The sequence below is a fragment of the Zonotrichia leucophrys genome, chromosome 2, assembly GCF_028769735.1.
Source record: "Zonotrichia leucophrys gambelii isolate GWCS_2022_RI chromosome 2, RI_Zleu_2.0, whole genome shotgun sequence".
Lineage (NCBI taxonomy): Eukaryota > Metazoa > Chordata > Aves > Passeriformes > Passerellidae > Zonotrichia > Zonotrichia leucophrys.
Genome location: NC_088171.1, coordinates 34634801 through 34647879, shown reverse-complemented (window position 1 = coordinate 34647879; position 13079 = coordinate 34634801). Strand labels below are relative to the sequence as shown.

Here is a 13079-nt window from a genome sequence, read left to right as displayed (position 1 = left end):
TATCTCGCTTGACACCGCGACTGCTGGAAGCGGCCCGGACCGGCGGGCGGGAGGAGCCGGGGATGCTGGTGAGGAGCGGACGCGGGGCGCTCCCTCGCCAGGCAGCCGCAGCCCGCGGGGGAGGCGCGGTCCCCGCCGAGGGTCCGCGGGCGCGGAGCTGCCCTGCGGCCGCTCGTCCCTCTTCCATTTCCTGATCCGGGGTCCGCGGCCCCGCGCGGTAATTGGCGCTGGCGGTCAGGTGGTGGCGGGGCGGCGGGGGGTGCGGGTGTGTGTGTGCGCGGGTGTGTGTTTGTGTGTGTTGTAGGCGCTCCAGGGGTGGGAAGAGAGGAAGGGAGGGGAGTGCAGCGGGGAAGGGGGGGGGGAAGGGCTGGAGGCCCAAACTTTGGCAGCGGCAGCACTTGACAGCAGCGGGAGGGGGAGAGGGAGGGAAGGGAGGGAAGGGGGGGGGAAGGGGAGGGGCCTCGCCGAGCCCAGAAAAACGACAACGCGAGAAAAATTAGTATTTTTGCACTTCACAAATTAATGACCATGAGTTCGTTTTTGATAAACTCCAACTACATCGAGCCCAAATTCCCTCCCTGCGAGGAATACACGCAGCACAGCGGCAGCGCCGGCAGCTCCGCCAGCTACCACCCGCACCACTCGCACCCGCACGCCCCGCCGCCTCCGCCGCCGCCGCCGCCGCCGCACCTGCACGCCGCGCACCCGGGCCCGGCGCTGCCCGAGTACTTCCCGCGGCCGCGCCGGGAACCGGGCTACCAGGCTCCGGCGGCGCCGCCAGGGCCGCCGGGGCCGCCTCCCGAGGCGCTCTACCCCGCGCAGGCACCCTCGTACCCCCAGGCGCCCTACAGCTACAGCAGCGCCGGCAGCGCCGCCCCGGGCCCCGAGCAGCCGCCCCCGGGCGCCTCGCCGCCGCCGCCCGCCAAGGGCCACCCCGGCCCGCCCCAGCCCCTGCTCCCAGGCCATGCCCTGCAGCGCCGCTGCGAAGCTGCCCCCGCCGCCGGGGCCGGCACGGGGCCCGCCTGCCCGCTGCTGCCCGACAAGAGCCTGCCCGGGCTGAAGGGGAAGGAGCCGGTGGTCTACCCCTGGATGAAGAAGATCCATGTGAGCACGGGTGAGTTGCCCTTGCCAGGGGGAGGTGGGGATGCGCCTGCAGAGGAGGGAAGGGGGGAGGGTGCTCCCGGGACCGGGATGGGTCGTGGCGTGTGTGGCTTTTTTTCCTCCTCCTTCTCCCTCCGCGTTTCCTAATAGTAAAGGAAAAAAAAAAAAAAAAAGGAAAGAAAAAATTCAAGAAAAAAAAAAAAAGAAAAGAAAAAAAGGGAAAAAAAAAAGAAAAAAGAAAAAAGAAAAAAGTGAGAAACCTTTTGTATCCGGGGTCCTTTATCAAAAGATTTACGAGACGCCAAACTGTTAGGGCAGTAATTATAGCCCCCATAAATTTAATTGCCCTGCAGTGGCTCTGGGCCATGTGTCTTTGAAGCTTTTCTTCTAACCCAAATGCCCATCACCATTTTTTATTGCTCCTCGATTGTCCCCACTGTCGATAGGCTGGGAAACAATTTTTCTTGCCGTTTATGTATCTTATGTGAACCCGGTGTCAAGTTATTATATAATGATTATGTTCCATCCCTTCCCCTCTCCTTTCCTCTCCGCGTGTGTATGTGTGTGCCTGTGTGTGCACGTTTCAGTCAACCCCAATTACAACGGAGGGGAGCCCAAGAGGTCCCGCACTGCCTACACCAGACAGCAGGTCCTGGAGCTGGAGAAGGAGTTTCACTTCAACCGCTACCTGACCAGAAGGCGACGCATCGAGATCGCGCACACCCTCTGCCTCTCCGAGCGCCAGGTCAAAATCTGGTTCCAGAACAGGCGCATGAAGTGGAAGAAAGACCATAAACTGCCTAACACAAAGATGCGCTCCTCAAACCAGTCCACACTGAGCCAGCAGTCCAAAGCACAGACACAGGGCCACCCCCATCCGCTCGATGGGGCTACACCCAACGCAGCTGCGCTATAAATACGGTTTTTGGTTTGAGTCTTTTTGGTCTTTTTTTGTTTGGTTGGCTTTTTATTTTTTTGTCGTTGTTGTTGTTGTGTTTTTTAAAATATATATATATATACCTATCTATTGGGGTTTTCAAGCTGCCTCGAGGTGGAGGCTGGCCTTTTGGACCAAACTGTGTAAAACAAAACAGGAGCAGAAAAGGAAGACGAGACGTGTCCAAGAACGGGCACATGTTTAAACCAAAACCCGGACGATTGTCTACATTGTATATAGATAATGGTTCCATGCCCATCATTTTTTTCTATTTATGGAAACCCTCTCTTGCCCTCGGTGTAAGAGAGGGATGGATGCTGTCATGGACGAATTCTCTGTACCTAAGACGGACTCTTTTTTTTTTTTTTTTTTTTTTTTTTTTAGGGAACACGTTAAAAATAAAAAAAAATGTTTAAAACAAAGCAAAGAGCTCGTGAGACACTTGTGTAAGGCATTGACTTGAATAGCGCTGTTCTGTGGTGTGTTCATGGATTTCTCTGTGCGTGCTTGTGTGTGAGATGGTGCACAGGCACGTATACACACACAGACCAACATGGGAGAATGAACACGTCCACAAGAGGTTAAAGACTTGTGAAAAAGTCCCCTCACGCTGTCTAAAGGAAAATGTTTTATGTATCAAAGGTAACTTAACTGGTTTTAAGTGTAGTCCCCTCAGTAGCTGTGATCTATTAGTTTTTCTCCACATTCCCTATTGCATTTATTTAAAGAAATATTGTTATAAAGGCTGTTGCTGTCTTCATATTTGGCACCGTCTAAATAGTTTGGGTCCATGTACAATTTGTGGATTTTTGGTGTAATGTATAACAGTGCCAAATGCTAGTAATAAAGATTATTCTGTACAAAAGAATTAAACGCTTGAAACACAAGTCCACTACGTGCTGTTTCATCCACCTTGTGCATGGCTGGTGTTGGCATCAGGAATGGAAACCAACAGTTTAATGCATTGTTTTGACTTGGATTCATCTTGTCAATAAGGTAATGGTTATTTTAAATATGGTGAAAAAACTCCTGACTCCTATTCGCCTGGCTGGGAAAAATTGAGTTGCAGGACGAGGAAAGGTCTCGCTTCATTCTATAGGTGAGTGGTGCTCTCTTTAGCTGACTTAGGCAGAATGAGCCCGACTCCACCGCTGGCCGTGCGACTGTTTTCAGCTGCCTGACAAGAGAAACTGTGCTTCTTCTGGGAGCCAATAAGCTCCCATGCCGTGATAACACTTTGAATCTTTAACCAGTCGTGGTTTATTCATTCATTTTCGCCTGATTATGATTTCTTAGCTGGCTAGCACGGTTTAAGGGGAATACATGAACGGTTACCTAAATTTTCTTTTTAAGCTGCCTTTTCTGTTTCTATTTACTTTTTTTCTTTTTTTTTAAGATTATTTCAAAATGTGTTGAGAAAGCCTTGGTATACACATGAATTTGGATACAACTCATGAGACTTTTTTGACCGAGATTGTCACAACTATTGTGGCAAAATGGGATTCAGCTGGTTCCAGCTCAGGCTGTGCATCTCCCTGCTTCCAGACAGCTGAGGAGTTCAGGCAAAGCAGAGCTGCTAACAGAGCTGCTTGGGGCTTTCACGAGACGGTGTAGCACTGAGCTAGGCAGGAAGGGTCTTGGAAAGGAGCTCAAGTGCTACTAAATCTTCCAGGGAAGACCTGCAGGCCAATAGTTATTTATTTACTCACCCAAATACATACAAGATGGATTCTTGGAATCAGTGCTTGTCTTCACCTAAGTGGGGCCACCAGGACCAGGGGGCATCATCATCCCTGGTTGAGGTAGCACCAGGCTCCATAGGTTGTGCCAGCATCCCTGCCTAGCCATGGAACATGTACCATCCCAGAGGAAAATGGAATGTGCCACTGGCAGAACACGTTCAGCATCAGGAAGGTGGCAGCTGTAAACACCCTCAGCAAACACGGCTGTCCCCATACCTGACCAAGGAGTAGGCCTGAAAAGCACACTTGTGCTCACATATTGCTGTTTGCTAAATCCTGAGTCGCCAGTTGTCTCCTTATAAAGGGGAAAAAAATATAGCTGTGTGCCAGGTAACTACTATCTGCAAATGTGTAATTCTTCATTTGGTTTATTGCTTGAGAATCCCTTAACGTGTTTAGAGCCAAAATTAGCACAACTGAGCAAAATTCCAGCTGAAACATATTAACTGGCAGTGCAGGATTTCTTTAGTGTGCAGCCTATGCGTACAAACCTGGTTTGCTCCCATTGTAAAGAGAAATGAAATCACGCTGCAAATAGCAATTTTAGGGAGAATCATTAATCACCTCCTACAATAAATACTTCTTTGTAATTCAACAGCGGTTCTGAAAGGCATTCTCTTGGAAAAGTCTGTGAAGACGCAAAGGATTTTCCTGGGGGAAAAAAAAAAAAGTGGTCATGTGTAAAGACACAGCATCTTGGCTGTCTCCTAAAAAAATGTACATTCTCTTGCTGGAGATTGAGCTGCGGACTGCAAAATACCCCATGGCCGATTATCATCGTTTAAGGTAAATTCTCCTTCCTTCTCTTCCCCTTCTGCCTGTGCTGAGAGCAGAATGCTGCTCCCGGGCTGGGAGCCCTCTGCTCCCCGTCCAATACCTCCCGTCTTTACAATAACCTCAAAAATTACATCGTCCTGTTTAAATTCTCGCATTGTGCTCCCTTTGCTAGGGCAACCAGGAGTTCACCGAAAGGACAAATTTTCTATCCCATTAATTGTTTTTTTTAGAGGAGCAGACTGACCCTTCAAACCCTTGACCTTTAAAGACAGTATTCTTTTTAATCCGGCACTTGGACCTAAATGTCTCTGCCCCCCTCCCTCTCTCTCGCTCTCCCGGTGTCTCTCACACGCGGATTTATCTGCTCTGGCCACAAAGGCGAGCACAGCTCAAAACGCTGGAAGTGGAAGTGTGTCAATATTTCAAAGAAAGACCAAATCACCTCGGAGTCAATTTGCTGTCAGCAGGGAACGCCACTCGGTTAACCCCGGCACCCACCTCCCCTCCACCCACCAAGAAAAATACTTCTCTTCCGAGATCCCATCCTCGTTTCTCCTGCAAGCTCTTGCTATACCTGGTGTTTCATTACAGGAGGAGCTGAACTGTGACAAGCGCCTTGTGGTATTTAATAACCAGGGCCATCCTGCACAGGGGGATTACGCAATGCTAGGATTTTTTCTTTATTTCTTCCTTTTTTTTTTTTGTAATTTTTTATTTGCTTCCCCAGGGTGCTTGCAGTCCCATGTCTTCTCGTCCTGTGTTTGTAAACGAGGAAGGGGTGGGGGGAGCCCTCAAGCAGGCGGAGATCCCTACAGGCTTGCAGTGAAGCTCCAGCTCTCCCGGCCCCCCCGCCCGGCGTCGGGGCCGCGTTCCGGCCGCCCGGGCTCTCCCGCCGCTCCCGCTCCTCCGCCCGGGGACCCGCGCGTCATCCCCCGAGGAGGCGGAGGCTGCGCCCGTGCTCTCAGGGCCGGGCCGGGCCGGGCCGGGCCGGGGTGGGACCCGGGTGTCGCTGCGGGGCTGTCCCTCCTGCGCGGGCGCCCAGGCCCGGCCCACGGGAGCGGTTGCGGCGGGCCCGGGGCAGCTCCGAGGTCGCCTTCGTGCGGCCCGGGCAGCGCTGCTGGCTCCGCCCGGCCCGCGAACCGGCGGCACTCACCCCCGACACACGGCCCGGGCAGCGCCGCCCTGGCGCTCTCGTGCCCCTGGCAGCAGCGCGGAGCCCCCTCCCCGCCGCAGACAATGACGATTTGGGTTCAACTGATTCATTTGGAGCGCGAGGGGAGGAGGGTGTGAAGCTGCCCCTGCTCGCTGTGCAGAACGGGACAAACCCTGGTTAATAATGCCCCAGAGCTCTCCCTGGAAACTGAGGAGCTGTCAAAGGCAGGAGAGATTAGGGGACCCAAGTACGAGCATCCCTGCTCTCGCAGATAAAGGTGTTGCGTCTGTTCTGGGGGAGATATTGAAATTTTAATCTTTAGGGTCACGTGACTCATTAAATAATTAATGCAGATAGTCAGGAATGGATCTGTGGCCGTCAGTCCTCACTAGGAGTGATTCTCTCAGAAGTGAAACTCAACTCCTTGTTACTGGAGTTTGTTTTTCTTTCTTTCATTTTTTCTTTTTTCTTTCTTTTTTTTTTTTTCCATTTAAAAAAACCCCACCTGATTTATCTTGAAAGATTCTAAACTTCTTAAGCAAGCAATAGGGTCTGTGTTGGTAAGTAGGTAGTGTGTATTTCTAGCTTGATGACTTTAATTGTTTGTGCTTGCTTTGTCTGCTGAGCATTTGCTTAACAAGTTTAATATTTAGAAATGTTAAATCTTTGTTTTAGCTGCCTTGTGGTCACATTATGGCTTTTGGTGATTAAGTGTTACGGAGGCAAACACACTTGATAATGTTCTAATTCACACTGTGGAAGGCTGGGTGCCACAGTGCAGGAGGACCTGCTTTGTTCAATTTTCCTGGCGTTAATAAATCACCGTCTCTTAATACATGGCCAAAAAAGCAATGGAAAGGCAGTGAGCATTGCAAAGGAAAAGTCATGGGCGAATTTCTCTATGACTCATTAGTCTGAACGATTTATGTACGAACTTTGAGTGCCGCGATGAATATTAGAGCTTGGGATAACAACAAATTAAAAAAGAAAAAAAAAGGAAAAAAAAAGAAAAAAAAAGTCATAGTTTTTTTAAAGTGCTTTATTGCTACTTAGCAACTCTTTCAAGAAACAGAATACTTTAAAGGACCGTGGCAGTGTAAAATATGGTAGCGTGACCTAATAGCTCCAAAATAAATAACAGAAAGTCGCTGGCACCGTTTTCAGATACACGCTCCATATTTAACACGAGTGGGACAACCCAGTCACGACACGCTTGATCGATGATTATTGCTGTTTGTAACATGATTATTGATTAGGGATCAAAACAGCTAAGGTACGGCTTTGAGGCTAAAATGCCGGGGGGTTCCCCCTGTGCTGGAACCGAGTGGAAGGAAAGGTAGAGCAAAGGATAACCCCAGGAAGCAGCGCCCGGGCTCTGGGATTGCAGCTCGAACTTTCCATTTTCTTTTGTGTTTGCCAGTAGATTTTAACAGTCAGCGCTCTCAAATTTATGAGACAGCAATAAACAGTTTAGTAGGCTATTATTGCATGATTTTATGTAGACTGGAGTTCAACACCAAATTTAAAATTATTAGTGTAATTATGGAACTACTAAATTACCAAAGCAAAGTATCTGCTCGAAAAGTTGTCCCAAGACAGACTTAATATTTCCAGGGCTCAGATAACACCCTTCAGCAAGAACGGTGTTATTTAATTATTAGCATTTACATTTACTGACGATTGTAAGATGCGTTAGATGGGTTTTATTAGCAAGACGGAATACAGATAAAAAATATTAATTCATATGTAAAAGTGATTCAGTAAGTGGCATGCAAATAACCTAACTATTGTCTATTTGGACCAGCAATACTGTTTATTTTAGGTAAAAGAAGCAGCCCAGTTTTTTCCTCTCAGTCAATGGTTTTCGTGGATGTCGGCTTTTTCGTTGCTGGGTTTTTTTTTTGGTGTGTGTGTATGTTGTGTTGGTGAATTTTTAAATTTTTTTTTTAAGCATTTGGGCCCGATCCCGCTTCGCTGAGGTCAATTGTTAGTCTCTTAGTGAGCTTGTGGTGGCAGGATTGGGCCCGGCTAACCGTTTGAATAAAAGCCCAACCACAATACGCCCCGCATTTAAACTGGAATCCTTTCCGAGTTTTATTCAGCAGAGATGAACACCACGACTTGTGTTTAATGTCTGTTCTTGATTAAATGATCCTAAACAAAGGTTTCCCAGAGGAAAATAAAGCAGACATTCATGTAACAAGAGTTAGGAATGACAATATTTCCAAACACTTGGAGACAGAAGGCATAGCTGTCTACAGGGAAAAAAAAATAAGGAAAAAAACCCAACCAAAACAACTGCACGCTTTTATTTCTCAGCTCCCCGTGCTCTTCACCCGGGTGGGAATCCACGCTCCTGGCGGGAGCCCGAGCCCGCTCCATCCCCGCCCGCCCCTCTCCGCGCTCTCCCAGCGCGCCCGGCAAGCCATGTATTGCCAATGAAGGAGCAAAATACCTCCCCCTGCACTCCCCGGTAAGGCACTGTTTGTTGCTTGTTTACAGGGAGCCCCGAAACGAAGCCGCTCGGCCGGGGCGGTGGAAGGAGCCGGGAGCGCCTCTGCCCAACCCTGCGCAGCTGGAGGAGGTAAGAGCCCGGCAGCGGCCGCTGCTTTTGCGCCGGTGACGGCTGTAAGAATGCAATTTGCCCGGTACCTGCATGAAGAACAAGACTGCTGGAATGAGATTTTGTTGTTGTTGCGATAAATATTTAACCTAGCTGGAATTTTTTTTTTTTTTCTGGATTGGCTCTATTCATCTTCCGTGGGTGGTGAATGCGCGTGTCTGGGCAGACAAAGAAGTGTACGGGACCTGAGTGATCGCCATCCTTATAAAGGCATTGGGGACAGGAAGGATGCAAAGTCATCTGAAGAGCGAAAGAGTTAGAGAATTTCTTTGTCCGTTCTTAGCTCCTTCCGAAATCAAAGGCACAAGACGAGGGAGAGAGGGTTGGAGCCAGTTCGGTGTTGAATGGCTGCTTATCGCGGCTTGTCTGCTCGCCTCCTCCTCGAGGAGTTCCGCAGCCAGTCCTGGAAACGAGAAGTGCATGTGGGGATGTTAGAAAACCTGATTTTTGTCTGCGTGCATACAACAGAATGTTTCGCGAATAGATTTCGGGTGTTTGTCCGTCCTGGCCTGCTTTGCGCTGAGTGGAGGTCGGTGTCTGGTGGTTCGGAGTTGCTGAAGTCCTTGATGTGCTTGGTCCTCTGGTAGGAGAAGAGAAATGCTTTCCATAGTGACATTTTTTTTTTTATACCGGCCGTCGAGAGGGGAGGATTTCATAGAATTAGCTCAAATTCCTGCTAGATTTACCTGCTCCTTTTTGGATGTTGATGTACAATTAGTGTATTTTACTACCTTTTAAAAGCGGCCATAAATTACTGGACTACAAGGGCTCTTTGTGTTGGCTTAATGAGCTGCTTAAATCTTAACTACAAAAAGGCGCTGCAAATGTCTATTCACTCTTGCGTTCGGAAATTGAAAGCGAAAACACGGTGCGAAGGAACCTTCCTCCGGTGGCATGTACCCACAGCATGGCGGGCAGAGATATTTGGGATTCCTTAGCCGACCCAACACCGGCAGGCTCAGCTGACTCTGAGCAGAACTTCTCTCGCCAGGGCACAGTCGATAACGCTGCTCTTTTTATCTACTTGGGAGTGATCAAAGACCAACTTTATCAGGCGCACTGATGTAGGTAAACAGCTCTGCACCCCAGCAGATTGCAAATCTTTCGAGGTAGCGAGGAAATAAGTACTTATATCGTACGGGTGATTCCCATTTCATCTCCACATGGGAGTGATAGGCACACCTCTTACCGACTGGCATAAAAGTAAACTTGAAGCACAGTAAAAATTCTAACTCCAATTCTATTGAAGGTAACTTCAAATAGCATTAATGCTAAGATTGGCTGTTAATGCCAGAACGCGCACAAAGGGTCTCCCTTAATGAAGGCACGTTATGAACTCAGTTCTGTTTGTTGTTACTGAGGCTGGAATTCAAACTCAGCTCCAAGGCATGTGTATAAAGCACAGAAAAATCAGTAGTGCACCTACTGATAAAGTCCACATTTTTTCTACTAGAAACACTCTTTCGGGTCTCCAAATCATCAAGGTAAACAACGTTGAGTGTCCAGGAACAGAAACAAAGCAAGAAATGGGGTGGCGAGGGAAGTCTAGCGCCTGCCACTCGCAGCATCATTTGAATTTGCATTTGAAACCTCGTAATCACGCTACTAGAGCAAAGAAAACTTTCTCCAAATTTGGCGGAAGAGAACAATTTTCAGCTGCAGTTCAGGACAGCACAAAGTTAGGCAGACTCCCCCTTCTGCCTTCCCAAAGCACATTCTGTGAAAGGTATTCACACGTCAAGAAGTTACTTTTCTTAAGAATTAATTAGTTTCCCCACTATATACACCAAGTTAATTGTTAAACAGTAGTTTTAGGATTAACTTGACCATTAATACCAATAAAGATGTTCACAGAAACAAGGTTTTGAAGCCAATAGCCGCAGCTAGCGTTAAGGCATTTCAGATGACTTATGATTGTGATTTATTGCTTTTGTAGTTTCTATTTGCTCAAGACTGTAACTTCTAAAGCCATCTTTCTACTTTTGACGCAAAGCAGTCGATAACTTTTTACAGCAGCCCCAAGAAAGACTTGCTTCACTTTTTTCAACATCTGCTCCATTCCCCATTAATTTCAGCTTCATTGTTGCAGAAGAACTTCTCTGTGCGTTTCCTCTATGGGACGCAAACTCACCAAATTTAAAAGAGCCGAGAATCCACCTCAAGCAAATATCGGCCTTAGTTTACAATAAGTTTGAGAGCTGTGGAGTTACCAGGCAAGCTGATAGTTACAGACTCGGGCATGTCGAGAGTGCCTAATGCCCCCTCTTTTCTGGGGCATTTGTAGTTTTTATTCCAGTTCCCAGTGAGGGATAATAGATGTATACCCTGGTACTAGCTTAGTCACTTCCATGTGAAAAATTGCGAAGTTTTCTCCGGCTGTAACGCCATGCTGACTTTGCTGCAATGCCACTACTGTACACTGATAGGAATGGGTTTACATTCCAGTGGGCCACTTTTACAATTCAGGAGAAAGTATAATAAGGCTTGTCACTAACAAACCTTACACTAACACTAAAAGTCATCTCTAAAAAGAAATCTCCTTCCGTTCTGTTCAATGAAGTGGAGGTGAAACAGTAAGAGGGGATAGGTAGTTAGCCTCTTTGAGCTCATGGGAGACGGTGGAAAGATTTGGGCAAGGGTGTACACATGATGATGCACAATGCTGGAGCCACAGAACTGAACCAGGAGCACGGTAAAAGCGTGAACTATCTGATTTACTTTGACTCCTTCCAGAAAAGTTGTGTGAGTGGAGGGTTTCTTTTGTTTGTTTAGCTTATTGTGTCAATAGCACAAGTTAAACAATCTTACAGGGAAGATGTGATGGGTTCACACACAGGCGAAGCTGCCTGGCTCGGGGGCCACATACAACTTTGGTTTTTTTTCTTTTTTCCTTAATTTTTTCCCCTTAGGCAAAGAACTCCCCCTCCCCAGTTTTTTTTTCCTTTTCCAACGCTAGAAACCTATAATTTTGTGCATCACTCAAACTAGCTGTATAGGAAATGCGTAAGCACAGGTTTAACAGCAAGGTCCCAAAAGATTTTGCAAAATTCAGAGGCACGCCAGTGAAGGAAGGTGTATTCTTCATAGTGTGTTACGAGGACAAAAATCAACTAGCTTCTTAGAAGAGACTCTTTTTTGCCTTTGTCAGGTAATTATAGGTCTTTTTAGTTTCTACAGGAGCCCTGATGTAGCGTGTGGGAGTTGAGCAAGCCCTATACAATGGCAGGGTAGAGGGAGCTGGGGGTGGGGGGAAGGCTGGTGATCGTCCCGTTTAGAAGGGGGCTGGAAGTAATAGCATTAAGATTTGGGCTTTCTTCGGGGCTTGCAGAGGACATGCGACGACGTGGAGCAGAGCGCCGGGCCTCGGGAGCCAACGCCGGTTAATTAGGCTAAGTATCAAAGTGCAGCGTTATAAGGATTCCTCTTACCTTCCAAGGGGTTTTGTGTAAAGAAATATTGGTGTGGGAGGAAAGAGAATCAGACCAACCTCCCCCCATAGTCATCTGCATCTCTTAGATTTTTTTTTCTCCTCCCTTAAAACTCTTCTTTAACATATTGGGTTAAGGCTTTAAAAAGCGAAGGCTCGCGCTAAGAAACCCTGTTCCTTCAATGATTCCCTATTTCAAATAAAAGGATTTAAGTTGACGTATGACCACGTGAGCACATAATACAGCGCATTATTGTGGCATTTGGAGTGGAGACCCGGTCTGGCTCCGTCTGCGATTACGCTTTTCCAGTTTCTGTTCAGAGCAAGCACTGCTTTCTATTATTTTTTTTTCCTCCTGCCCCCATCACCGTCCCCACAAGAGCTGGCCATTTCGCTGACAGCTTTCGTTCCTTATGGAAAGGTTATTGTCGAGCCGAGAGGACGAAATGCTTCGTTAGAAAGGATGGATTTTATTTTAAGGTATTTCCGTTGATTGTTCATTTATGTGGTGAGTTATTGCTGTTCGAGGCAAAGGTCAGTAGCAGAGGCTGGAGCGAGTGCGTGTGTGTGCGTGCGGGTGTGTGTGCACCCGGAGCCAGGCTGCTTCCCCCTTTGTTTCAATTTGCTGTGGTAAATATTCAACTCTACCCTTGCAGCGAGCAGAGCAGGCAGAGTTTGCTTCTTTATTTATTTTTCTCCATAGAGATCCCACACTGCTGCTGATGGCCAGCTGCCTCCGCTACAGCCCCTCGATTGCCGTTTTACCATTATTTATGACCGGCTAGAGATGGGAAGCCTCTTTTATTGCCGCGTTTGAATATTTCCCCCCCTTAATTTTATTCTATTATTTTATTTGTGCGTTTGTGTGTGTGTTTATTTATTTATGTATTTGGGCGAGTAGGAGAAAGCGATGTGGGGGGCGTGTGGTGCTCCTCTGTCGGGGTCGTGCTCGAGTGTGCGGCGGCGGTTGTTGTTTTATGGGTGTTTGTTCGGCCGCTGCCGCTCCGTAAATCGATGACTGTGCGATCGTGCTGCCATTTTATTTATGATGCTTTAGTGCTACTTTGTTTATTGTGCGAGGAGCGCTGCATGAGTGCTCAGCTCCATGGCAAAGCTTCCCCTTCCCAAATGAGCCAAGGCGCTCCTCTTTATTTCTCCGCGGTGAGAAGGAGCTGAACCAAGAGCCAGCCACGGCTTCCAACAATAAATCAGCCTTGAAAATGTGGAGGTTTATTCTGCCTCTCTGAATGGGGATCTGGAAAGAGAGAATTAAAAGGAGAGAAGTGGAAAGTATCTTCTAGGAGGACAGATACTAGCTC

The 13079-nt window shown here is 47.8% G+C and overlaps 2 protein-coding genes across 2 annotated transcripts in view; both read left to right on the top strand.

Annotated features, from left to right (window-relative positions):
- The window catches only part of HOXA6 (homeobox A6), a 41341-nt gene that overhangs the window by 21824 nt on the left and 6438 nt on the right, over positions 1-13079 (top strand). The window contains exon 3 of the mRNA XM_064704529.1: positions 8213-8294. Coding sequence (XP_064560599.1) covers positions 8213-8294 — 82 coding nt within the window. The remainder of the gene's footprint in view (positions 1-8212; positions 8295-13079) is intronic.
- Positions 523-2911, top strand: HOXA4 (homeobox A4). The gene is made up of 2 exons (XM_064703315.1): positions 523-1114; positions 1689-2911. Exons 1-2 carry the CDS (start codon positions 523-525, stop codon positions 2015-2017), a joined length of 921 nt encoding a protein of 306 aa, XP_064559385.1. The 3' UTR covers positions 2018-2911.

Coding starts and splice junctions, on each gene's coding strand:
- HOXA4 (XM_064703315.1), top strand. CDS start 523: ATGACCATGAGTTCGTTTTTGATAAACTCCAACTACATCGAGCCCAAA. Junction 1,115..1,688: donor GAAGATCCATGTGAGCACGG/GTGAGTTGCCCT, acceptor TGCACGTTTCAG/TCAACCCCAATTACAACGGA.